The following is a 17,463-nucleotide window of genomic DNA, read 5'->3' on the forward strand; positions in this document are numbered from 1 at the left end:
CCCTTTCCTACCCCTTCCCTTTCACCGGCAGGATTGATGAAAAACCTACCTGCGCTCCCAAGTCCCTTACCGCCGCTCCCAGGGCTCTGTAGTCCTTCTTGATAGTCCTCAGACTGCTCCTGGCTGTGTCACTGGTGCCCACGTGAAACAGCAGCAGCGGATAATAGTCAGTGGACTGTTACGAGGCTTGGTAGCCCCTCGGTGACATCCCTGATGCGAGCCCCCGGTAAGCAGCCCACCTCTCTAGAGTGTGCGTCCGGTCAGCAAATGGGTGCCTCCGCACGTCTCAGAAGAGAGTCGCCTACTGCTATCACCCGCCTCCTTTTCTTAGTTGCGCTGGTTGTCATACGGGGGGCAGACCGGGCTGCATTACTCAGCTCCAGGGTTTCCAATTCCTTCTATTCCAGATGGCAAATGAGAAAAAATTTTTGGGTATACGGACTCATAGTTACGAACAGCTTTTTATTACTAGAACCAAGCACATTTGGCTTTGGAGTCATTAAAGTTGGGTCAACATGAAGCTTCTTTGTACTGTTTTTAGGTTTCCAATTCCTTCTATTCCAGATGGCAAATGAGAAAAAATTTTTGGGTATACGGACTCATAGTTACGAACAGCTTTTTATTACTAGAACCAAGCACATTTGGCTTTGGAGTCATTAAAGTTGGGTCAACATGAAGCTTCTTTGTACTGTTTTTACGATCACTTGCTCTACGTATGAGTGAATTATGCAGATGATATGTAGTTCTAGTCTCAAAAAGTGATTGTACTTGCTCTAAGAAACTTGTTAGGACTTAGTTGCAAATTTGTATCAAGATCTGCTTATCCTGGGAGGCTTAATATCAGAAAATTTGAAGGAAGCAGTATGTGGGGCCACTCACTCTGAGACTCTGACTTTCAGAGACTCTGACTCTTGTTCAGGAATCTCCTTCAACTGAGAGAACAAGCAGTTGGTTACCATGCTACCTCCCACAGCATTTCCACGATCCCATTTGATACGAAAAAACATAGTAATATGTTGGTTCTGAAGAAAAAGATGTTAAAGGGAACAAAAGATGCTTGCTTTCCTCTGATTCTCTTGAGACGTACAGAATTTGAATAAACAGTTAAAGCACTTCCATACTCTTTTATCTAGACTCTGGACTGCATCTATCCTTTCAGTCAGAACATTACATCTGATGAAGACTGAATTTTCTTCTCATGAACCACAGAAGTCAGGTCAGATACGCATACTATTTTGTTCACTTCCATCAGAAAGTTTAGCATAGGAAAATCCTGATTTAAGTGACTGAGGAAAAACTTCAAACGATTCTATCACTCCATTTCTGAACAACACACAAATACCCACCGTCACGGCTTGGTTTTAGCATCAAAATTGAAACGTGGAAGCTACATGACCTGTATTTAAAATACAGTTTCACACAAACAACTTAAACAATTGCTCATTGCAGAGGAGGGGAGAAGACATTTTATTTGAACCTGGCTTCTAAGAGATGCTAACAGTTCAGTTTGCCATCAAATATTGAACTATTCCAACAACAGATTTGACCGAAGTGGTTTAGCAGCCTGACAGCCCAATTGCTTCTGATGTAAAAGCTTTGCAGGGGTCTTCTTTGAACTAGGAATCTGGAAAAGCATGTCTTCCAGTGTGCACACAGTTATCCGTCCTGAAGCTTGTAGTTTCGTATAAACCTCTCCTAATTTGGCAGAAAGGTCGGGGTTTTCTTCCATCTTTTCCCTGACTGTAGCCAGCTAATGAGGAGAAAATGACAGACTGTTACAGTTCAGGAAGTGAAGATCTCATTCAACCATACTGAAGACATGCAATCTCTCAAAGAAGAAAAAGTACACAACATACGATATGTAGCTAATGCAATGACTCATAAGAATAGGATTTTACAGAGCACACATTATACATCACCAGACAATGGTGGAAATGCACTGGATACCTATTAGAGAGAGTTTATTAGGTTTAAAACTTCCTCAAAGTTGTACAGTCCTATTTTCAGTCATAGTACATACAAACACAATTATTTTCATTTAAACCCAAGAAACATAGTTGCTTCCTGGAATCTACTTCCAGATCAGCACAATTCTAATTATTATTATGTATCACACTAAATGTACACTACAGTACCAATCAATAAAAGTCAGACTATAGAACACATGGAGTATGAGCTCAAGTATAAGTAAATCTCTTAAAAATTGTTATTGATCCTTTAATGCAAGGAATGGGTTAGGACTGATGCTTAGTCTTCTTAGGGACTGTTACAAATTTGCCAAACAAAATCAAAATACAACATTGACACATGCAACATTTATTGCAATGAACTTACTTACAAAATGAAATGCTGCTTAAAAGAATTTCTTTTCAACATAGCAGTTAATATGCATGGGCTATGTTTTGAAAGGTACGCCCCCCTTCCACCTCGTATTTGTTAATTTACATATCAGTTATTAATTGCTTAATACGCAGAAGTGAGAGGCTAATTATTTAATTATTAACACAGTCTTAAAATATCTTGTTCCATAGACACGTTCAAAATGAATACACTAATAAGTTTCAGGAAAAGCAGCAGCAATGCTGCCAAGCTGATAGGGGTACGTATGTGCTCTGAAGGAAGCCTTCTTGGTGATCAATACTGTAAAAGCTGTTTTTAATAGTAAAATAGGAAAAGCTATTATTTCCCATATCACACTTCCCTGTATAGCATCACAGGTCTTTGCAAATATTACCAACCTAACAATATCACTGTGATTGGAACTTTATTCTCATTTTTACATCAAATGAAAATAGCATAGAAGGCAAGGGATTAAATTATTTAATGCCACTAGGGAACACTTCATCTAGATTCAGATGAAATTTGAGCTTCTAAGAGCAAGATCCACAACACAAAAAGGGAAGTGGACAGCTAAGGGCTTTGTCCAACGGTACAGAAAGCCAGCCAGCTGCTTTGGCATCTGAATGGATCATAACCCAAACAACTTCAGCAGGGTGAACTCAGGCACCTGAAGTTCCGTAGCTGAACCACCGTCATCATGGCTCAGCCAAGCACCGTGGACCTCCCCTCATTACTGTATACTCACCACCTGCTCAGAAAACTCAATTTTTTTCACAAAGGGAGGAGTATCTACTTCCACTGCTGCCTCTAATGTCTTTATTACTTCTTCAAGCGAACCAGATCTGAGCTGGACAAGAACCTTAAAAACAAAACAAAACCACACCACACAATAGTACTTATCATCAGAATGCAAATTTTAAAAAAAGTGTTTGAGGAAGACATGAAGCAAAGCAGGACAAAATACATTCCTTGATGCTGTGATGATAAAAATGCATTAATCATGAAGAAAGCAGAGAGAATGATCAATTTCTACAGAGGTTTGGTGTTTTTTTGCAGCTGGGACCTGGAGAGGAAGGGTGATCCTGGAGGCAGAGCTCCTCTGATGGAGCTGCATTAGCTGTTCTTGAATAAAGTGTTTTTTTTCCATAGGTTAGACAGGTCACTTACTTACAGGGCACATGCAGTAGACTTTCTCTCAGGTTGCAGACCATGCAATTAAAGACAAAAATTGTTGTATGTACCTATGTGGTTACAGTTCATAGGGCTGAAGGAGGCCTGAAGTGCAGAGCTTCAGTGCCAGAGCACAGCTAAGGAAGGCATTTACTTAGAGCTGTGTTTTTTTAAATCCCTTGTAGCAAGAAAGCAAAAAGTCACAATGTCATAATTAGAAATTGTTCACAGGTCTATACTCACGGAGGTAGGATTGGTCTACTTTCCATTCTCATCTATGGTAAGAAGCGATTTTAAAAAATGGGGTAGGGTGTTAACAATTCAGAATGTAACTCATCCAACTGACAGAAATTGTCTGTTAGCTCAAAAACAAGCTCAGCAACAGTACTGATACACGCCTGTGCTACTAAGAAACTGGCCTTCTGTTACTTTGCACATGGGAGTTTTTTGTCCAGTATAGCATACTTCTCTGCAAGATTCTAATACAAAGCAAGCATACTTACTTTAAGATTATTGTATAGTTTGTTCTCTGTTTTCATTATCTGGGAACAATAAAATTTGGCTTGCGCTATATCATTCTAGGAAGGAATTATAAATAATAAAAAACTATGGTTAAACATGTGTGACACTTTGACAATAAAAGTTCAAGAAAAACAACAGTCATTCACAACTTTTCAATGAATCACAAACCAGCATCTAGAAGCCCTTCACCAAGACCCACAGGCTCCAAACGGCATCCAGCCTGTGAAAGGAACATCCCACACTGGAGTTCCCATGTCATCTGGCTCTTTAGCACATCAGACAGTACTCCCTGCCTCAGATCTGCAGGGTAAGGAAGCACGTAACCAACACTGAGCATGAGAGCACCTAAAAGATAAAAGATCTACACACATGCTCAGTTTGGCACGTCAGAGTACTTAAATGAAGTGCAGCGTATGTTAATGTGGGTATTTATCCTGCCCAGCACTTTTAACCTTTCGGACATACACATTTACAGTACTGTATCTATGCCATCGACTGATCTGTATAAACAGTAAATGTTACACTGACATTTACTAGACCAACCACTGTTACTTGGGATCAAGAAACATCTTACTCACAGCAAGATGTACTGTCAAAGATCATGCAGCTTAAGGAATAGTTAAGTGTAATGTGGAGCATTATTCTCTTTGCAAAACAGGAATTTTAACTGATTTTTACATAAAGCAACAGCATCAAGGATATTTCATGTTGTTTCAGAGACAGAGATTTTGTTTTTTAACCTCAATGCCAATAAGAAGCCTTGTCATGCCATCATGCACATGAATACATTAATTTCAATGATGCTATTGTTCAGTGTCTCTGTTCACAGAGACAGTGCAAAAAAGACCACAGACTGCATAAGAAAATTTTAACAGTTCTACTTCATTCATTCGAATCTGTGAACAACACCAAATCACTAGCTCTTACAGTGCCTCTGACCCCTGTTTAGACATGAAACAGAGAAGGTTCAGAATTTCCTCAAGCTGTATACACAAATTAATGGCAGAGGAAATAGTAGACTTTAGAATTTCCTAATTGTTGTTCTCCTGCTCAATCTTTCACCCTGTACTGCCTCAGAGCCTCTTCATATGAGTGCTTAGGCACATGAGGTATATGAAAACCTCCCCCTGAAGAAACATGTTGTGAAGAAAGACAGGCCATCCCCCAGGCAGTAGGGAAATACACATCATAGCCTTTGAGTTTGCCTCCCAAGATAAACATTTTAAAGAGACGATTGTGCAAATATTTTAAATTATCATTTTAATTCTATTTAAAGGAAACCATCACTAAATAGCAGTATCTGCAGGACTGGGTCCACGGTGATATCAACCTGCTGGCCCAAGTCTCTTTCATTTTCTAAAAATATTCTATATGGCATTGTCACTAGCACAAAATATCTGTGCATTAGCCTACAGACATATGTTTAGATTTCAGAATTTCCACATTCACTTTGTGTGGGAGTTGTCTATAATCCTACTCTTTCAGGGGTCTAAAAGTTCCAGTAGTTGAAGTTATTACATAGATCAGTTATGCTTCCTCTATGTTAGCTTCCTTTCACTGACTATCTTACTACAATAAAACTATAGAGATTCAGGCACAAATCAAAACAAAAGGTACTGTACCTGCTTCAGAGCAGTTGCCACAGCAAAGCAGAACACTCGCAGTGGTAATGTGTCACCTTTTAACTGTGCTTCTTCAAGCAGTTTCGCTGAGATTTTGCAAGACTCCAGGTTATCCTGCATAGAAATTTCAAACCTAAGTTGCACTTGTTATTCTTGTGATCTGAAAGGACTGTAGGCAATTGCAATCACATTCAGAAGGCATTCAGAAGTCAACATACTGTAAGATCACCAAGGCAATCCATATCTGAACCCAACCAAGCAGATTTTGTGCAGCACTTCTTGAGAAACACAACATCAAAATACAATATTCAAAGCTACAGAGTTCAGAAGAGGGTAAAAATAACTTCCATTATTTTAACAACTAAGCCTTGCCCTAACTGTTTTGGCTTCTACAGGAGATAAAACAACCCCGACAGTATGCTAAAACTAACAGACACTTTCCGTTCCACTTTCCAATCATTCCCAAATCAGGAAGAAAGCTGACTTTTTGTCCTTACTTTATTCTAAAAGCTACATTAGATAGTTAATGAAAATCAATGTTTTCTAAGCATTGAACTACTCGGCACCATTACACTAAAGAAGCTGTGTATGTGCAAATTTCAACATTCAGCAATTTCTAGCCTCTCTTATGGATTAAATCTTGCAAGATGTTTCCAAAGTTATTCTAATATGATAGCTTAGACATTTGCCTGTTTTCCAACACAGAAAGCTTCCATTATCGCTGAGACAATTTTCAATAGGAGTCTATAGCAAAAGGCAATGAGTTTACCTGTGTGTTATTTCACAAACCACCAACTCTCAAAAACAATGCTCCTCACACTGGAAATTATGAGTAGAGCTGACTGGACCCCAAACAAAATAATACCTGCCAAACTTAAAAGGTGGCAGCAGGAATGTTTTGTAACAACTGGCACCACCATGCAATATGGATAGAAGCCTTCACATTCCTTCCTAGTATTTGGTGTTGATTGCTGTTCCTACTGTTCAAAGTGTCATTCCTGCAAAATACTGGCCGTGATTTAAGGGATAGGATCATCCTTTGGGTGTTTAAGGGATGCTTTTCCATGCCACCGCTGAATGGTCTGCACAGCTTGTGAAAATACCTTTTAAACCACATGGTTTAAAACATGCTCTTTGAAAATTTAGAAACATTCTGACCACCAGAAGATTGGTTATTATTACATCAATATTTTGCTGTCATCAAAAGGCCTATAGCCCTCTCCTGCACTAAAAGAAGGACCATCTGTTACCTTAGAGGATAGCAGTGCCTTGCAATGATTTAAAACGTCCCAGAAGTGTTTTAGAGTTGACCTCTAAAACACTCCTGTACAAAGATAAACATTAATTCCTTTGTTTATCCACTAGCAATAATCTGAGCTTTAAGCCTCGTACATTTTTCTGTACTGGTTTCTGGCATGGTTATTCAAAAGAAACCAAGAATTAACCTGGTAAAAATCCAGCACTGCTTTTAATGATACCAGCACCATTATTTCCAGTATTCAAGTCGTGTATCTGGAAGATATTTCCCTTCAAGATTTTTTCTGAAGTTTCTTATGTTGCATCACGAGCAAAACCACTTTTGAGCTTCATGGTTTCTCCTCCTACCACTAACAGCTGAATCAACAGATTAAGCTTTTGAAAGAGCTCCACCTAATCTTCTTTAGTGCATAAAGGGTTACTACAGCTTATTCCCCTATTAATAGTATTTTATCGTAATGGAAAAAAAACCCACAAATTTATTGTGGCTGGGGGGGGGGGGGGGGGGGGGAGGGAGGTAAATTTTCCTCTATTTTTATCAATTCACTAAATAAGTAATGATAGGCCAGATTCTCTACTGAAAACACAGGTAGGGCCAGAAGCAGTAGAAAACAGAAGTCTCAGGAACCTCCTCCTGTTGCACATGCCATGGATCCAAGCCTTCTGAGAGCAGGCCATGGAAAGAATCATGTAAAGATTTTAGGGAAGAAGCTACAGCAGAGGGAGTAAAGGAGACCTCAGAGAAACAGTGGGTTTCTGTGAAAGCCTTTACCTAAAGGCAGAGTATAGACCAAGAAGCAACCCTGAAGTGGTAAATACTGCCTCAGTGGATGCTAGTAGCAAACACCAGCTTATAAACTTGGGTTATAGCATAGTGTCAGAGTCTTTGTACATTCATAACTTTCTAAAAGAGGTGCCTTCTACGTAGAACTGGTATACCTAAACTGACTGTAACCATCAATCTCTAGTTGTTTTTAACAGCAGACAACTTCCACAGCTCTTTCTCAGCTCTGTCTACTGCCCCACTCTCCAAACACCAAAGCCACATGGCTATTTCTATTTCCTCTGACTGAAAGGTAGCTCTGATTCATTAGAACTGAGAATTTCAGAAGCACCACATGAATTACTGCTGAGCTACCATTTTAGGCAAACTCCTTTTTATCACACAAGCACTCCGTTTCATTGTATGGTTAACTGAGAAACCTAAAGAAGTTTAGTCTAGTGGTATAATTTTTCCTCAGCTAGTGTCTTTCTTCCTAAAAACATGAGGAAATTGAAGAAGAGTTTCCTACTGAGTTTGGGAAGGGCCTATGTTAGTATTTCAAATTCCAGAACTGTTTCAAATCTGGAGAGGAGGATCAAAATAAAAAAGTTTGGGGATCTCACTTTGCTACAAAAGGGAAACAGTTCTAACTGTTCTAAACTCGTAGAACCTATGTAGCCTAGTTTCTTACTGTGTTCATGCTCTTTTTCTCTGAGCTAAAAATACAGTTAAGCTCAAGGGGCAGACTGTCTCTCACTGAAGGCATTCATTTAGGTTTCTTTTCTCCACACAGCTCCTCATTTTCATCAGGCATGTAGGAACAGATTACCTTTGAGAACTCTAATCCTTGTCAAATTTGCGTGCAATTACAGAAATGGTTCAAGGTTACTTGGAAGGGGAAGGGAGAAATGGATGGGAGATGTCTGACAAACAGAACATATCATACATATGCCTTGTCTCTCAAGGAAGCCAGACTATAAACCAATATTGAGGCTCAAGCACAGAGTATAGTCTGAAGAGATGCACAGATCCCAGAGAAAGAATAGTATCAGCTAATCAAAGGCTGATATTGAATTTGTTCCTTAGTGCTTATGTCCATGTAATTTTTTTAGAGATTTGCTTTGTGACATCAGTTTATATGGGAAGCTATATATGTGCACCATATCATGCACAATGAAGCAATTTAGGACTTAAATATTTCTAAAATATTCTCACTAGATAAGAAATCATGACTGGGAACATATGGAAATTTTAAAATAAAAAAAAAAGGAAGACATAGAGAAGGCGTTTCAAATACTTTTTCATCATGTAAATTGAAGATACTTACCAGTTTGTAGCATATTGCAAATGCAAGTAGATAGGTTTCTTTGTTGAAAGGTATATCTTGTTTTTTCATTTCTACCAGAACTTCCAAAGCACCTATCAAATATACATTAGTGTTACTCACTTCACAAATTTAAGCCTGTACATTTAGTAACTGGAAAAAAAAAAAAAATTCAATGTGTTATGAGCTCAGTAAGTCTGTTTCAAAATACAAATGTAAACTGAAATGTTATTTTTTAAAAAATTAATACATTTCAAAAAGTTTAATTTAGAGTCAGCTGGATGTAAATATTTCTTCCCAGCAAGGAGGTTTTCAATCTACGTTAGCATGTGGCCTTGCAGTTCTATTATTTTCATACAAATCTAAAACTAAATTCTAGATACTTGACAAAGCCACTCTAATTCTTTCCAACTGCCCAGAAAGCAAGCCTTTTAAACACGATCAAAGCTTCCACCATTTTAGGCAAACTATCTAACAGCTCCACCATAATGCACATGCTCCACTACACCACAAGACTGCATTCAGGCTCTGACCTAGTTATTTTCACAGTGGCTCAGTCTCAACTTTCAGGACAACCGCTGGACTTAGATTTGCCAAATATCAAGAGACCATTCGCTGTGTGTTCAACAAATTTCAAATAAAACGATTTGCTTGAAAAGCTTACTCCATACTGAATTTAAGATTTTCTCATGGAAAGCCTTTTCTGTCAGGTCAGATGATTCCCCCTTACCCTTACAAAGGGCCAAACTCATTTGAAGCATTTGACTTAAATATTGCAGTAGCCACTCTGTGTGGGCACACTAGTAAGACAAACCAAGAGAAGACTATGGTGTGGTTTTGTTATCAAAGGAAAAAGGATACTCTTCCCTGCTCTGACACAAACGCAGAACTGCCAAAAAAATTGTTGAAGAACTTACTGTTCCAAAAACCACGTAAAACACACTTTGAATAGAGAAAACAAAAATCTATGGGAAATTACAAACCAAAGAGAAGTTAAGCTTCAGAGAAGAGGGTTTAGGAAACAAGTGCCCCTGGATAATCACAATTCTGTGCAACTGAGAATAGTAAGAATACCATTGGAAGTATGAAACAAATACAGCCTTTCATTTTTATTACACAATACAGTGCAGCTCATTCACATCTACACTGATTTACATGATGTTTGGCCTTCTAAAACCATAAACCAATCAGCAATATTCATTAAAAATATATATAGTTATATACACACACACTTACAGTGAGAAGCATCCTCCTCAAAATGCATTTGCCCTAGCTAACACAGTACTTACTTTCAAAATGGCCCTTTTTAAACAACATAGTCATCAAAATATGGAACGATGTACTCTCTGAGAAAAAACCACGCAAATTCTGGAGAAGAAACATACAAACAGAGCAAGCGTAAAGAAAGTTAGGACAGTGAGCATTCTTGGTGTGCACAGCATTTAGCACGTCTTTCTACTGGAATAAGCCCCATCTTCACAAGTTCAACATTTGACTCTCTGGGTTCCCTGACTGTCCCTATGTCAAGTAATCTCTAAAATACCAGTGACTCAGTATGGTCAAAAGCTCACTAAAATTAAACAGAAATTTCCCAGAGATTCCCACTATCTTTTTTTTTAATGACAGATTGTGACCTCTAAGTTAATGCAAGCAGAAGTCATTTACTAATGGCAACTCCAAAATCTCAGCAGAAATACAGCTTGCAGCTGATTAACAATACCTTTGCAGCAAAGTACCACCACCATGAAACTGAAAGAATTCTTTGCTCATCACAATATCAAATGATGAACAGATCAGCATAAGGGCTTGAGTGATGACAAGGACAGTAGCAGAAGAAAAAGCAAGTATATTTCACATTCCACTTCAATCACACTGTGTGTTGGGAATAGCCAAATAAAATGCCAGAGGTATTAAGTCTAGATTTCTGCAGCAGCGTCTGAAAAAGTGGTACTGTACCTTACTATCCATCAGTTACAAAGTCCTGCAAGTACTGCAGGACTCGTCTTAGTGACATAGATCTCAATCAAAAAAAACCAAACCAAAACAAAAACCGCACATACTTTTACACATGGCTAACTTAAGAATAGTAGCCCAAGCAAGACTTCTCCCGTTTCTGGCTAGGCATATCTAATGCCTTAACGAATTAACATCATAGAGATGACTTTCCACTGGCTGCCAGAGATTTTTGAAGACACAGCATTATTGCACAGAATCTTTTTAATTTATTAGGCACCGGGCACGATTAGTATCTTGTCATAATAGCACACATAGCATTTTACAGATGTTCGAAAACAAGTCCTTAAGTTTCTTCAGCACTAAAATCGTCAAGTTCCTGAGCTGATGAATATCATACCACCTCTACAGGGTTCAGTGGGATTTTGAAGTACAGAGTAACATGATAAATCTGTTGGTGCAAATAACCCAAGGGATTTCAGAGGACGACTACATAAAAAATCAGAAGTGTTCATTTCCGAGAATGATCTAATGTGACACAAGATGCAGGAAAACATGCATCAGCTGTGTTCATTTGAGGAATTATTTTTTAATCAATACTTTTTATTCAAATAATGCAATTATACAGAAGTACAATAATAAAGTTATCAGTCAAACTAGCATTTAGTTTTCTTTTAATTACTGGTTTGCTATTTTTAAAATAAAAACCATGCAATCTGCATCCTTACATTAATGTCATAGACATCCTTGCTACTGCAACACATATACTTCAAGTCTATGAGCTCATGCAAGTCTCATGCATAGCATACTAATTACTCATACTGAACTATTAAGAATAACAATATTTTCAAAATATATAGGGGAATTACCTGATCTTTGATAAGTTCTACTGCAGGTCTTTCAAGGTCCAGCTCATAACATAGCCTCATAAAGAGGGGCCCAAATTTAAAATTATGTAAGGCTGAGATTCCATTCTGTTCATGGTACCTATTGGAAAGATTTAAAAAAGTTAATCACACAGGGCATGGAATTTGTCAAGGCAAAACAGCTTTAAATAGACAGCAAGATCTGTATGTGCAGTGAGAGAGGCACTTCTCTATCTGCACCAGCCAGTGACATTTAGATAACAGGAGATTATTTTTATGGAAAAAATATTGTTTTGATCAAACTAATAAATTAACTAGTAATATGTAATCTCTTCTATTTCCAGTAACCTGCATTAGATTAGTAATAGAATGGGTCTCCACCATGAAAATTCCCAGCTACTTTGCCTTCTATTCACAGAGCAATAGCACAGGAAGTTGCAGCAGTCTATTTTAGCAGCAGTATCTGCTAAAATACCTCAACTTTTTCTCTCCTACACTAAAAAATAAATAAAAAGATAAAAATAAAGTGTTTCACTTTTTTCTTTATAGCTCCTACACTGGAATTGCTGGGAAGGCTTTCATTCACAAAACCTCCTGACCTGCCACTGCTGGGACCAGACCAGTTTATAGCCAGGTGTGTCTTGGCTGGAAAATGCCACTGAACACACCACTACCTCTCAGCTGAGAGATGATGTTTCTATGTGGCTCACCATTCATTCTGCATACAGTAGGACACCACTTTGCTCCCGTAGCTTGACTCTCCTTTGATCTGAGAGTCTCTGAAGGGTTGGAAGATCCAAATTAAATGAAAATACAGCCTTAGTTTAAGGGATTAACTGTGCATACAGCCACTGAATTATGGCAAGCCCTCAACTGCAGACATAACCTGAGATGATCCAATAAAAGCAAAAAGATAAAGACAGCAAAGAGTGTTACCTGGATTGTTAAAAATACCTGTAAATAACTTTCCTGGCTAGTTCCACATCAGATGAAGTCTGACATAAATGCAGTAAATTTTTTAATTCATTTTTGAGAATCATTCCGTTTGTCTTTAATTTTTCTTTAATACTTTTAAAATACGGATCTGAAAATAAAACACATTATAGCAGCAGTCTATAGACAATTCCATTACCTGTGTTGCATACTTGGTACCTAAAACATGGAGATTCAATGAAGCAGAAAGCTTGTTTTTCTCACCAAGAAAAATGCATAAAGCTTCTCACAGACAAGCATGCCTAGGTGTCCCCATGAAGTCATGTCAGACTTGGAAAACCAACAAGATGCTTATGTGAACTTAATTTCATTGTGTATGTTATGGAATATAGCAGGTAATACAAAAATTTCAAAGAGGAAGGAAGTTTTGTAAGCGACATTTTCTGCCTTATGTTCTTTTTTTAAAAAGCAAGCAAACAAACAAAAACAATCCCACTCATCATTCAAACGAGCATAAGAACTTATACTCAACACTGTTGGTACAGAAGATTTAAATTCCTTCACAATTGATGCAAACACAGTCTCATACATAATCTATGTATTTCTATACATAGCCATAAACTTAGAGCTGCTTCTCTTCCCCCCTAAAAAAGAGGCTTCTCTATCCAGCACATTTTCCTATGACAAAGCAAGCACAAAGATGAGTCCTTCAGCTGGTAATCTCAAGGCTCTGATTCAGACATACACAAGATTAAAATCACATGTACCTCCTGGCAGCCCCATTCCTCTAATGGTGCTGCCCCCATCTTGGGCAGGGAAGTGAACTTTTTTGTAGCAGTTGCTGGGTCACTGCTGTTTCCAAGCTAGTAACCTATACAAGAGGTGCAAAGTGAGCACCCTAGAGAAAAATATATTCAGCTACTGGATGCATATCTGTTGCTACATGCAAATACAAGTCCTTACTCAAGACTGAGATGCAGAGCTGAATTCACCCTGAAGAATGTATATATGTAAGTATGCATAAATAATGGTTGTGATGTGTTCAAAGGTGTGCAGAAATTTAAAAACCACCTGGGATCTGAGCTGTATTTGTAAAGAACACATAATAGTTATTACAACTACTACAGGTAATTATTTAACTGCTGTAGTTAATAGTATAACTATTATAGTTAATTGTTGCAGTATAACTATAATAAATGATAGCTATTATATATTCTGTGTAACAGAATAGTTATTACTGCTTTTTCCATTTCTAAACCAAGTTTATTACTAGCCCTAATTACTTCATCTTTCAAGTATTAGACTAAACGCTAAGTACAGAAACCATGCACACATACACACAGACAAATAGGTGCTTAGCACATTGTTTTCATCAGTTCTGAGAGGCTACTATTTGTACAAAACAACAAGGTCAACTTGTGACCTGTAAAGCCAAATATTTGGCTTCTACAAACCTGTTTTAGCAAGAGTGATTGACCCATAGCAATAAATTCAATGTATCTCAAGTACAGGATGAATAATCCCCAATATGAGTACGTCATCATCACAGCAAAATATAATAACATTATGACTTGTCACTGCTCAATTTAAATTCTACTTTTACTTAATATAGAAAAACTGTCACGTTGACTTTACCTCCCTCTCTGTCCCAGAAGACTAGTTTATATAAAACTAAATTTGAATAAATCCTCTTTGCCATACAAAAAACCTACAATTAACTACATCCTTTGGAACAATTGTCAATTTGTATCACTAGAACACCTGCACATGATTAAAGAGGTGCAGGAAATGAAGTTTTGCCTAACCCTTCTTAAACATTAAGGGCAGATTTATGTTTATATTTATGTTCCTTAAAGAAAGAAATTTGTATACACTTTAAACAGCATGACAAAATCCCCATCAGAAAAAATCCACCGATCTTGCTCCTTCGTTAGTTTGGAAAACCTGAACTTGTTTTCATATTCTGAGTATGCATACATCATCTGGAATTGGGTGTACAATTGAGAACTTACATTAGGTAAAAGGAAAAAAATCTAAAAGAATAAGCTAACTAAATTTACAGAGCGGGTTAGAAGAGAATTACTGGCATAGGCCTTCTCTGGATAGTTAAGTAGCTATTAGGCTTTGTATTAACTTTCTCTGCTGATGATATATTTGAAATAAGATTTATAGACTGAAACAGTATTTTCTATTAGACTACCTGATGAACTTGGAAAAGCAAGGACACAAACATTTCAGGTCTTATGGGAACACCTTGCATACTTGAAAGCTTCTCCACATTTCCCAGCACAGCATAACTAATACTGTTTCATTCTACAAAGCCTCAGATCTTCCAATAATTCTAGCTACAGAAAATTTGCAAGAGGAAGACATAAGTTGTTGCTTTAAATGGGGTCAATTGGTGTCATACTAATGACTTTGACTGTCTTGTTTCCTAGGACCCACACTAAAATTGAGAATGGTGATTATGAAATAAATACTAATACCTTTATTGCCATGAACTTCATTTCTAATTGCCACTTTCATCTGCTGAAATTCTTGTAACTTTATATCATCTTCTGTTAGCAGATACCGCTTCCCTACCATAAGAAAAAAAGAGGAAGATTGAGTTTTACATCACACTGTCTGTTTTACTACTACTGAACTTTGCATTTATGAGTTACTGCTGTTAATTATCATGTGATGCCAGACCACTGGCAGCATGACACTAAAAAAAGACTGCAAAAATTGCAGTTGTTCACATCACTGACAAAAGAACCTGAGCACTATGTCACAGCTTTCCAGAGTTAATGTGTACAAGGATGAAGAAGTATATATTTATTGGATGTACAAAAGAACTAGAGACACCATTCCTCTCCACATAGCCAAGGCACAAGAGGATTCTGCACAAGAATAAGATCTTCCTCCCCTTTCATGCTTTTATAATGATTTGTCTTGTCATCTCTTTGTTCACCACAATTCGCTAGTGGCACAGCTTCCTTTCCTCACGTGTTGTCCCCACTATTGTAGAATGCATCATTCTAGAAGCTCCAAATGCAGTACGAAGACGAAAAAGAAAAAACACAAAGCTTATTATTTGATTGTAGTAACACTCAAGAGACCTAGTGAAGTTCTGGTGCAGTACAGACATCAGAGATAAGTCACTGAGTCTAGAATCTCAAAATTAACTTTGGGTGCTAACCGCAACTGTACTGTGTTGCAAGCTCCTTTAACAAAAGCGTCATGCAAATGCTATTTGTGAAGTTTTTGCTGTCACAAAACCAGCTCTCCAGTAGATTTGTATTTGCAACCAATGATTTTGTAACAGAAAGTCACTGTAATAGTTTACGTTGTCACAATCTAATCTTTTAAGTTTTTGGCTTCTTAAAAAAATTATTCTAATCATGAAGGGACAAGAGCAAGTATTGACCTGAGTTAGGTTATTTATTCTCTGCATTTCCCTAGCAAAATGTAACAGGCCATGAAAATAAAAACACTTGTTTTCTATGCAAGCAAAGCATGCTAATGACACACTTCATAAAATCTGAAGAAAAAAATCCATTAAATGGCACCTTTAGCCATTAAATTTAACGGAAACAGTTCCAGTGGGTAGATAAATACACTTTATCCAGCATGAAATTGGCCTGGATTACCCTACCATTTACTTCCCACAGCCCTCCTCATGTCATTTACTTCCCACAGACCTTCTCAGCTGGTCTAACACCAAAAGACCATCCCTGTCCTGGGCCTCTCCAGAGCTGATGCAGGAATCATGCCGGTGCCTGGGGTGGGACAGGCGCGCCACACTGCATGGATACTCAGTGGTCACAGGTGGTGTCAGCAGAGAGCTTGGGGCAGCAGAATTTTACCCTTTGTGAATTCAATTTGCTGAATTCTACCACTTCCTTAAATTCATACCTTACAGTGTTATAGAAACAAACGAGTGCAAAACCAAATAAGAGGGCCTCTGAGGAAAAAAGAGGGAGCTTGATATGATGGCTGGCACGCACAGGTGGTGCAGGCCATCCTGGAGAACTTAACCAACCAACCTGCTTTACCTCAGACATGCCGCAACCCTCTAAAAGGAAGGCCAGTGAAGAGCGGTGGGCAGACCACCATGCGGGGGGGATCCTCATGTCTCTGAGGGGTTTAACAGAGCTGTAAACTGAGTGAAACCTCCACCAACGTTGGCGCAGCAGGCTGGGAGCCCAGATGGGGACTACACTGGGGAGCCCTCTGCCATACACCTCCTTTCCACATGCCCCTGTTTTGTTCTCTGGGTGAGGGAGCGCCTTCGAAAGGCCTCTGAAGCCCGGACACAGTGGTGGTGGCGGTGACAACCAGCAGGCGCAGCCCAGGGTCTGGGTAACGTTGTTGTCCTCCCAGAATAAATACGCGTTTATGAAGCTGCATGTTTTGGGGTTTTTTTTGTGGCTCGTATCCAGCCAGCAGCAAGCACAGGATAAAGTGAGTAACGCTGCTGCTAACCCTCCTCACGGGATAACTCTGCCGCACCAGCTCGGCCTGCCCACCGCAGCACAAACGGGCCCGCTTTGAAGCCCACCGGGAGCCTCTCGGCGCTCCCCCCCAGTACCCCGCGCCGAGAAGGGCATTCCCGCAGGAACTACAACTCCTGTCAGGCACAAGGCTGGCAGCGGTCGCCGGGCCTGCCGGGAGTTGTAGTACTACGGTCGGGTCCCCAGCAGGTGGGCAGCCCAGGGCCCTGGCCGGGCA

At 38.8% G+C, this 17,463-nt stretch overlaps 1 protein-coding gene across 1 annotated transcript; it reads right to left on the reverse strand.

The window, feature by feature from the left end:
• Positions 1 to 603: 603 nt before the first annotated feature.
• On the reverse strand, positions 604 to 17,342 carry PTCD2 (pentatricopeptide repeat domain 2). Its single transcript, XM_009279933.2, has 10 exons — positions 17,294 to 17,342; positions 15,237 to 15,329; positions 12,772 to 12,901; positions 11,821 to 11,938; positions 10,288 to 10,366; positions 9,002 to 9,093; positions 5,655 to 5,768; positions 4,014 to 4,088; positions 3,086 to 3,199; positions 604 to 1,750 (listed from the first exon to the last, which is right to left on the reverse strand). Exons 1-10 carry the CDS (start codon positions 17,340 to 17,342, stop codon positions 1,526 to 1,528), a joined length of 1,089 nt encoding a protein of 362 aa, XP_009278208.2. The 3' UTR covers positions 604 to 1,525.
• Between the last annotated feature and the right edge of the window lie 121 nt (positions 17,343 to 17,463).

This window comes from Aptenodytes forsteri, unplaced genomic scaffold, assembly GCF_000699145.1.
Source record: "Aptenodytes forsteri isolate BGI_AS27 unplaced genomic scaffold, ASM69914v1 Scaffold99, whole genome shotgun sequence".
In the NCBI taxonomy this organism is placed as follows: Eukaryota; Metazoa; Chordata; class Aves; order Sphenisciformes; family Spheniscidae; genus Aptenodytes; species Aptenodytes forsteri.